At 39.3% G+C, this 10,234-nt stretch overlaps 1 protein-coding gene across 1 annotated transcript; it reads left to right on the plus strand.

Annotated features, from left to right (window-relative positions):
* The first annotated feature begins 775 nt into the window (after positions 1 to 775).
* Positions 776 to 7,630, plus strand: LOC101859350 (malectin-A). The gene is made up of 4 exons (XM_005104244.3): positions 776 to 1,262; positions 4,110 to 4,292; positions 5,996 to 6,053; positions 6,760 to 7,630. The coding sequence occupies exons 1-4, from the start codon at positions 870 to 872 to the stop codon at positions 6,978 to 6,980; spliced, it is 855 nt and encodes a 284-aa protein (XP_005104301.1). The 5' UTR covers positions 776 to 869; the 3' UTR covers positions 6,981 to 7,630.
* Positions 7,631 to 10,234: the final 2,604 nt, after the last annotated feature.

Consider the following 10,234-nt stretch of genomic DNA (forward strand, 5'->3'; position numbering starts at 1 on the left):
AAAGCGATCGGCGAAATATAAAAATTAATTAGCTTTTTGCAGCAAAACTGTCTCAAAACTGAAAAAACGGAGGGCGTCATGATCTGGAGAAAATTTTTAAAATCTTTTGGCGAAAACCGCATGTCGATCGATGCAGCCATTAAAAAGTCTTTTGAATAGCAAAATTCGGCCACCACATATAGATAATATCATAATAGATTCATCGACGGGCTTTTAAGAAAATTCAGCTAGGCCTATAAGTGCGTGTTGTTGTTATTGTTTTTCAATTTAGTTTTTGATTTGTGTTTTGTGTTGGTTTTTGCTTGATCGGGTTGCTTTCAGCCGTCATCAGGACGTTTTTTATGCACCACTCCTCTCCTCTTGGCTCTTCCTCAATTTTCTATTTTGATCTCACAACAACCTTAGCTCAACTCGAATTACATGTATTACATGGAGACAGCGTGTATGGTTTCTCCGTGCCTTGCCTTTTGCTGAACTGAAGGAATACAACAAAGAAAGAAAAGAAAAAGAGAGCTGTGCATGCCCCATATGGACACTCTGAATAAAAATAAAACAAGAAATAACAAAGGCATTAATTTTCGAATCATTATATCAAGCTATTCTATTGTTTAGTATTAGAAGCCAAAAAAATGTGTTGATAGGCCTAAGAAAACGGAATATTGAATCGATTGTTTGCATAGTTTTACTTTACTTCATAGGCCTCTTATTAATTGGCATATCAGCAAGGAGCTTAGAACTACTTTTAATCTCCTTGCCTATAGGCTGTAGGCTATAGGCGTTAGTTACTTCGTAGAAGCATCCATCTTTTCCTCTAATTCCTATTTCTACGTAGCATTTCCGACTTCCGGTTCTAAACAACGGACGAACGCATGAGAATGTTGATGCTTACCGGTATTTTTGTGAGCCTTAGCAAAAGGCTTTTGATGTTGAAAAAACCTCTCTTTGCATGTCTTCTGTCACTTGCCTTATTAATGCAATGCGCTAATGCGAGTGAAGTTGTATGGGCTGTTAACTGCGGTGGAGAGGAACATACTGATGTCCATGGCATTCATTATGAAGCAGACCCCTCGGACACCGGGTTTAGCTCCGATTTCGGGAAAAGTTTGATGATCCAGAGGGTTGTACCCCAAGATCAAATCCTTTACCAGACAGAAAGATATCATGTTAGTACTTTTGGCTATGACATTCCAGTTCATAGAGACGGAGAGTATGTGCTTGTTATCAAATTCAGTGAGGTGTGGTTCACAGCTGCCAATCAGAAGGTAAGTTCTAGGTGTTTTTGTAGTTTGTTAGATCACTAAACTAAACGGATAGAACAAGAGCGACAACTAAACGCCTTTGGCCTTTGGCAAATATTTATAGTAACGGCCATCTTGTTTGACGCCATTGAGGGATTCCCACGTTGTCAGTCATTATGGCAACACGACGGCAGCCTGCCGACTCGGATTATTTTCTTGGCAACTTGCAAACTGTTCAGTTCAGGGCCCTCAGTTCAGTTGTCTGTGAATGTGATGACTGTGATTGTGCAGCACCCTTCTTCAGATTGACTCCGATGCTGTACACTACCGTTTACGTAAACTGAGAAGCAGAAGAAGACTAAGAGCAGGCTTACGTCAGTTTGGATACGAAAGCAAATTTTTTTTTTTAAGTTCAAAAACACAGACGCAGTGCAAATAATTGACCGTTTCGATCAAGATTGTTTCTTTCAAAGTTTTGTAAGCACAAGAAATTAAACAAGAGATTAGACTCAAAATAGGACGCTGAGCTGCAAATGGAGTAGAACTATATGATAAGGGGAAGGAGCTTGGAAACTGTCAGTGCAAACCGCATGCTGCACAAAATCATCATTATTTTTTAAATCATGATCAGATGAGGTGGCGGCATCCCCCTTGCGAGGTCAAACAAGATGGCTGTTGTTGCTACTATAAATATCGGCCAATGGCGTTTAGTTATCGTTCTCTAGCTATCCGCTTGTTTGTAGAAACTTTAGACTAAAACAATTTTGTTGATGTAAAGTGTTGCTAAAAATGGTAACTTACTTTCACACTTGTATTCTGCATTTAGATGGTTAAATGGCAGTATTTTTTGCTGTAGATTACTCATATATATGAATAAGACCACTCTAACTTAATTAACTAGGCTATTCTAAAATTATCGCAAATGTGTATTAAATTTTTTCAAGAAAATTTCAAACAAACCATTTCTAATCATCTAATGCAAACGAAGTGATTATTCGGACTCGAGTCCGAATATATGAAAAAATGTTATTCGGACTCTGATTCTTGTCCAGCATGACATCACTTCCGACTTCCTGTGACTCGTGACTCCGGCTTCCTGTCCTGCCTCACTCGTGACTCGCCTCAGGCTGGGTAGAGATCGGGATTACTTCGGGCAAAAAGGCGTTTTGTGCAGGAGCCGAGTTGTTATCTTATGATGAATTTGAGGCCGGCCTGAAAAGTTATAGCGCTTCTAATAAATGTTTATTTGTCAAGAGATCGTCAGAAGCAATTAAAGATGGCTCGTTAGCGTGTGTCGGGGTCAGATGGGCGGCCTGCACACGTGTGGCTGTGTGCGTGTCAGGGAGGGGGGTGGGGGGGCACTATCGGTCCGGGCGTTGAACGTCGCATACGCGTCAGTCTTTTTCCCCCTGGCAACTGATCATTATTATACAATAATATTATAAGCTAATCTTGACGTAGATCTACGTAATGAATTGTGCGCTGGTCTATGGAATCAAAAGTTGCCGTATGCTCAGCTCTACACAGCAACACAACTTTTTCTTGGTAAACAAACAATCGAGATGACACAGGCTTGTGTATTTGAACGAATCGGTCTTTTTTTTTTACACAGCTCATAATATGCAGGTGCCAGGTGGTCTGCTAATCTTCAATTTTACCTTTTTCTACAACAAAGAAAGTGGGAAACATGGGGGGTAGGGCTGGGGGGGGGGGGGGGCGTATCAATCATAATCAATGAGGCGGCGGGCATCGGATCGGCAGAAAAGGTGTAGGGGAAACTAAAAAATGGCGGAAAATTGGAAGCACTGAACGTTAGATCTATAGAACCAAGACACTTCCTTTTTTCCGGACCCGAGTCCGAATAACATTTTTTCATATTCGAACTCGAGTCCGAATAAGAATTTTTTTAATTCGGACTCGAGTCCGAATATGAAAAAATGTTATTCGGACTCGAGTCCGAATAACGACGGCCTAACGCAAAACATAAAATTTTAGAGAAATACAGGGGGCATGCCTCCCTGAAAGCCCCCTTTTTTTTGTTTTTTTACCTCATGGGGGTGGCATGCATATGGCCTAGAGGGTTTTTTAGGGGTCGGGTAGGGTTTGGGGGTAAGGATATGGTTACAGCTTGGGTCAGGGTTAGGGTAGGTCTCTTGTCCTCTGTATTGAATGTGTTTGTTGGGGTGGTCGCTCGTCACGGAAGTCCTTTCAGGCTTAGTGTAGGCCTCTTACTAATTAATATTTAGATGGCTTCTCTAACACAAATAAATATTAATTAAATATTAATTTAAAACTAATAATTAGCGACGGATATATAAAAAATAGATAGAAATGAACAAGAAATGGGCTATTCAATGCCTGTAACAACCTGAACATGAGACAGGAGTTATTGAGCTGTCCCACTTATACTTAGTTTATGGTAAGAAATTGCAGGTATAGGCATAGGTATATATATATATATAGAGAGAGAGAGAGATAGCATAATATTGCTCTGTAGGTTACTTCTTTGTTCATGAGAGTGACAGTGTGTGTGCACCACAAAGGTTTTTGCTGTGTCTGTTGGCGTGTGTATCTATAGCTTTTGGATACAGGAAGTAATTAGGCTATATTTTATAGCTAGGCTTCTTACTAATTTAGTTTATGTAGTAGGCTTTAATATCACTCAGCTTGGATAAATATAGTATAGAGTTAATCCCCCCCCCCCCTTTTTTTGTTGTTTTTTGGGGGGGGGGGGGGGTTTGCTTTTGAAAATTTTGTCAACAGCAACCATGGCTTTCCTCCCAAATGGGTTGTTGTGAGGCAGACACCACTGTACTTTTTTGGTTTTACATATATGAACAAGGTTTTCCCTTTTTGTGTGTGTGTTTGCAGGTTTTTGACGTTGTGCTGAATGGTGAACACACTGTTGTGAGTGAACTGGACATCTTCGCCCGTGTTGGCAGAGGTGTGGCACATGATGAAATTATTCCTTTGACGGTCCGAGGGGGAAAGCTGAGAGTTAATGGCGAAACATCACAAATTGACAGCAGCAAGATATCTATCGAATTTATCAAGGTAGCGATTGTCGTCATCTGTTGGTACAGCCGCAAACACATATCGACCTGATCACGCAAGGCTATGTTCTGCCAAATGTTGAATAATTCATGTGGAATTGCTTGTTTTTTGTGTGTGAGCATATGCTGTGAACAGTGTTTCCAGAAGATTCCTGGCCTTTCAGCAGAAGTTTGAGCTTTTTTTGCCAGCATTTTCTTTCTTGAAATGTTATTATAATACAATTATTTGGATTTAGCTTGTAGGATTGTGACAGCACTTAGTTTTTTGTTAGTTGTCTGTTTGTTCCTTTTGGCCAGATCCAAATAATGCGACCTGTGAGGCCAAGTACCTCTTTGTGATGCTGTAAATGCTAAATGCTGGCTACACGATAATAATAATGAAAGCATTTATGCTGCCCATTTTTATTTTCTAAAAAACGCTCAATGCACTTTGCATATGATTAATAAAGACATCACATTTTAAAAATTAATGGACAGGTGTATATGTAAAAATGTAATATTATATTATGCATGTATACAGATTTTTATAAGAAAATTAGTTCCACAGTGAGTTTGGCAATGTGTGCAGTAAAAAAAGGTAGAATGCAAAAAAAACTCACTAACAGTCACAATAAAACTGAAACATGAATAGCTACAGGCAGAATAAAACATTCAGTCTCTCCAGATAGAATAGCTCTCTCTCTCTCTCTCTCTCTCTCTCTCTCTCTCTCTCTCTCTCTCTCTCTCTCTCTCTCCCTCTGTCTCTCTCTCTCCCTGTGTCTCTCTCTTCATCTTCCCCCACTTCTTTCTATCTCTCTTCCTAACACACACACTATTTGGGGGTTCTTGTGGTCTAGAGGTTAAAGTGTTTGCCTTTCATTAAATAGTACCGAGTTTGAAACCGGATAGCGATGGAAAACTTTCCTCTCTAAAATGTTCTCCTTTCACATCCTTTCCTGCTCTCTAACAATGTTCTTTCGTCTCCACTTTCTACCCCCACCCCCTCACCTCCTTTGCCCCCCCCTCTGGGCTCCTGACTCTCTCTGCAGCCTTTCTACTGCTACTTCTTGTATTCCTTTTTACCTCTGTCTTTCAGCCACACGCCTGATCTTATGGTAGGTAAGATGTACACCTAGCCTTCTCTGATAAGGTCAACAAATTTCGGAAGTCTCGTGTGCAAGTTGCATGCGCTCAACTGAAAATGTTTGATGTGTCCCGCACTCTCATATGATCTTATGCAGTTGCGACCACCTTAAAATCTTCAGTGTCCCCTTCGGGCATACACATGCATGTAGTACCAGAAAAAGTAACATTTTTCGTTATGACAAGTATATGCATTTGTAAATAAGTAGTGCTTCAGCGGTATTTTGAAATGTGAATATTTTGGGCACTCCATATTTTCTATTCAGAGTTTGTCCCACACAGTGGAATCAAAAAAGAAGAAACGCTCGCCATATGTTTTATAATTTTGTTTGGGGAGGTTTGTAGAATCAGTTTTCGTCAGTGGCTTATCTAAAGGCTCAGTGTGGTTGATATAATTCCAGGAATTGTTTTAGATATTTAGGTGCACTATCATGTAGACATTTTAAACAGAAAACAGCAGTTTTGTATTTGATCATTTGTTTTACTGGCTGCCAGAAAATTTTGGGTTGCGGGAATGCTATTTTTGTGGCAATGCTATTTCCAATGATACTTTCTTATTTGGTTCATTTTCAATATTTCCAGGGTGACCTTGATAATCCTAAAGTGAATGCCATATATGTGATGAAAGGCACTCCAGATGGTATGTGGTTTCTTGTAATTTATTTTGTTGTTTTTAGTGAATTTTTAAGGCTACCGTTTTAAACTGTTTGTTACAACAGGGAGCCTCTGACTCTTGTCTCTTCACGTTCGCAATTCTTGTCATTTATTTTTGTTTCTGTTTTTTAAATTAATATATTCTGATTTTTCAACACTGCTTGTCTGCAATTTTCTAAGTCATGTGTAACCTGTTTAGTGTTCCAATGTCAGTGTGTTCTCTGCTGGAAATAAGCAACTTTTGTGAAGAAAAAAAATGGATCAAACATTAGAAATAACCAGCCTGTCAGTCCTGAATGCTTCAGTCAGTTTAGAAATTTACCATTGTAAATGAAATTGCAGACTTCATGAAATAAAACTAAGTGCTGTTTTTGTTTGAAAAAAAATTCAATAGTGAATCAAACACTTCCATATGAAAGGGGGTATGGTTCCACTGGTACTAACATTTGGACAATTTCCTAAAAGCTTGGTTCACAGCTTTTACATGCAAAATAAAGAGTCTTGCCATTACAGCTCTCAATGTTCCTGTTACAATTTCTGTTTAAACCTTAACTTTGCTCAGTTTTTATCAGCAACAAGTTGGTTTTTCTGTGACTGTGTTTAACTTTTTAATTGGAAAATGATTTCTGTTTTTGAAGGTCCTGTGTATGTAGGGAAACTAAAAAATTATTTTTTTTGTATTGGTCTTTCAGATGTCCCCAAGTTACCCTCAATGCCAGGGTCTGAAGCTGCTGAGGAAGAAGACGATGACGAGGAGGAGTCGTTAAGCAGCAAACCTCAAAAGTCACGGCGGCCGTCAGGGCCAAAGGTCAAAGATCCGTATGCAGCAGATGACACCAGTGCAATGTTGTTACCTGTATTTGGGGCCATCGGGGCATTTATTCCTTTACTTTACTGCTTATGTAAATTATAGATTTAGCCCAACTATTGATTTGTTTAGATCGTTTTTGGGGGGTTTTTTTGCTTTAGAAACAGCAGGCTCTCGGAATGAAAATGTTCAGCCATCAGAAAGAACCAACAACCCTTTCCATGCTTGATTGGCTGTGAGTTTTTACAGATTACAGATTTTGTTTCAGCAATTGACGTTAACAAGAGTTTTAGCATAGGTGTGGCAGAAGTTTTGTCAACAAGTACAGCTGTCAGTGTGTTCTTGTTGTCTTCACATCTCTCTGGCTGCTAAGGGTATGGCGCCTCTGGTTAAAGTAAACATCTAATAGAACACTACATGCTGACATGGAAGAAAATGTGGCTGGAGTCTCAGAAAGCAAGCTCAATCTCTTCACGTTTAATTATGTCATGGAAGACTGTATGTTTGTACCTTAGTTACTTTGTCACAGTATTACAGAACACTGCGTGCGCCAACAGCAAGGCCTACAGGCCACTGCTGTGCACGTTTAAATGTTCCTGTGGTAGATTTTAGACTTTTCTCTTCAATATACAGAATAGACAGAATAGAAACCCAAGGAAAATTTACCCTGTTTGTCTTGCTGCTATCAGTGTGCTGGCCTGAAGTATTGTTTGAGAAAAATCTCATAGGATATGTCTGTATAATAGAAAAAAAAACAACAACTCTGTCTTTAAGTTCCACTGTGACTTTAATGTGAAAGTGTTGATTTTAGCTATGGTGTGCATAATTCGTTGTATGAGAGTTGATGCGCTTTTTAATTTCTGAGTCGGCATCAGAGGGGGGGGGGGGGGGGGAGTTTTTATCCTCACATTTTGTAATGCTTCAATGGTTTTGTCCGATAGAGGGTGGCCGATGTTATATATATATATATCATATCAAACAGTTGTCAGTGTGGGTGATGGACAGTTCAGCAACCGTTCATTTTTTTCAACCAGTGGGTGTATACTGTGTGCAGAAATGGTACTTTGTTGTTTTTTACGCTGGCCAATGAAAGATATACAGTGAAATCCTGTTATAATGAGAGGGAGGGGACCGGTGCGAAATGTGCGATATACCCGGATTCTAGTTATAAGGGATCCAGTAATAAATTCAAGGGAATTAAAATATAGGCCTAATCTATGAGTTTAGTGTTCTGTTTATTTCTTTTTGTAATTTCCCCTGATGATGGTTTTGTTCAACATGACCTCAAGGTCTCACATAATCAAATATCAAATCAGGTCTCTTTCTCTAGCGCTAGCTATGTTGACAGCTCAGCGTTGGCGATCAGAAAGAAAGGGCTCTAGGTTAACTCGCCCGCTGTGTTGTTCTCCACCCCACCACACCCTGTGGTGCGTTTCGTCTGCTTGCGCACATCACACATTCGCTCCATCCTTCACAGTTGAGTACCGGTACATATACTGTGACTTCTCCATCCCCGCATCGGAGAAGTGAGAGGCATGGTAGGCCTAGATAATCTAGACTAGGCTGGCCTATCTCACGATGCGTTCTGCTTGTCTGTGCGTACCACACCCTCCCCACTCATTCGCTCCGGCCTTCATTGTTGGCTCACGTGGGCTCTCCCATTCTTTGTTTCGCTCAAGGAATTATAAGGTCCTTGGTTTCACTAGGTCACTATAGCAGTATTTTATTTACAAAGGTAAAGAAGGGGGGGGAAATGGGTTTTAGAATAGTGTCTTTATAACAGACTTCTCGTTATTCCTGGACTCGTTATGAGTGGGCTCCACTGTAGTAAATATAGTCCCTCATATTTCTTAATTTAGTGAGCTCTTCCAAGTAGTAATGGTGTTTTGTACTAGATGAGAGTATGAGCTAATGCTTGGTGGGTTTTGGGGGGGCTTTATCCTGCTTTTTTTTTTGCCAGTTTTTATTTATCAGTGCCAACTTACTCCTGTGCTTTTGTGTTTTGGGAGGTTGACATTTTTTGTCCAAAAGCAACCTTTTTACAAAATTTATATTGGGGAAAAAATGTATTTGTAATAACAAAAGTTGTCCTCAAAGATTGTGGGGTCAGTGTGGTAAGGTCATGTGCTCTAAGCTTTCCCTTTTTTTTCCCATTGATATCAAGAACAGAGTGAAAAAAAATATTCTTTATTTAATTCTAAATGAATAAACTGCATTTTTTTCTTCCCTTTGATACGTACCACGAGGTTTGTGCATTCCATTATATTTGTTTAAAAGATTGAAAGAATTCGTTTTGACTGTACTGATTTTTATCCTTTGCTTCTCCTTTTATTTTGTTGCTAACTTAAAGGGGTAATGTTCTCATTTTGTGCTGATTTTTAAATGATTGTTTGTTCTCTTGAGAGATCTGTAATAATTTTTTGTCTTCTCGTCTCCTAGCACTTTTTTGCTGTCTTGTTTCAGTCTTTGTTTATTTCGCTGACACAATTTCTTAACCTTTTTTGTTTGTAGCCGGTTTTTTTGTTATTTACTTTGAAACTTTTAAATATCCTTTTCCCCTTGTTGTGACTGAAACTTGTATGAAAGCTTTCGTCACTGATTTTGTGTATGGATGTGCCCAATACCGACCGACAAATCATCTCTTGGGGTGGTTGGCGGGTGCTGTGATGTGGTTTGCTTCTTCCTTCCTATCAAACATCTATCTTCGTTATCTCCCATCCTTCTTTTTTGTGTTTATCACTCTCTTATAACACCTCTAATCTTCGGCACTTATATGACCTTATTGTGTTGCAAGTGCCGTAAAACACTTACTAAAACTAAACTAAATCATCTACGGTGGGTTTTGATTCTCAAATTAGTAATATTCGTAAGCAAAATGTTCCCTGTTTCCTGAGAATCTTGTAATTTTATTGGAAAAGATATTCACATATATTTTACAGTATTGGTTCCATCTAATTATTACGTCGCATTCTCACTGTGTCATTTAGTGGCTCTGTCACTTTGTGCTTTCTCTTGGATTTTGTTCAACAGGTGTTTCCTTCATCTGTTTTATCAGCTCCATTTACACTTTCATGGTGTTGTGTCATCTTTCTCTTTTCTGGATTGCCTGTTTTTTAAAATCCCCGACAAATGTTATCCATCCAGGGTATGTACTCATGTGTCAAACAGTTGTGTGTTATGACCTGCATCCGTGCTATATGTAACAGTGAATGTGTTGTATAGAATAGGCCAGGAAATATGAGAGGAGTTGATGCAGTACTAAGGGCAGTGGACCTTCTTGTCTAAAGCATCCATGGCATCCTTTTCTCCCCCAAATATTCTGACCTGAGCTACACGCTTAGTATTAGAAGGTAGAGTCC

Source organism: Aplysia californica, unplaced genomic scaffold (assembly GCF_000002075.1).
Source record: "Aplysia californica isolate F4 #8 unplaced genomic scaffold, AplCal3.0 scaffold00411, whole genome shotgun sequence".
NCBI classification, from domain to species: domain Eukaryota; kingdom Metazoa; phylum Mollusca; class Gastropoda; order Aplysiida; family Aplysiidae; genus Aplysia; species Aplysia californica.

Coding starts and splice junctions, on each gene's coding strand:
- LOC101859350 (XM_005104244.3), top strand. CDS start 870: ATGAGAATGTTGATGCTTACCGGTATTTTTGTGAGCCTTAGCAAAAGG. Junction 1,263..4,109: donor TCACAGCTGCCAATCAGAAG/GTAAGTTCTAGG, acceptor GTGTGTTTGCAG/GTTTTTGACGTTGTGCTGAA. Junction 6,054..6,759: donor GATGAAAGGCACTCCAGATG/GTATGTGGTTTC, acceptor TTGGTCTTTCAG/ATGTCCCCAAGTTACCCTCA.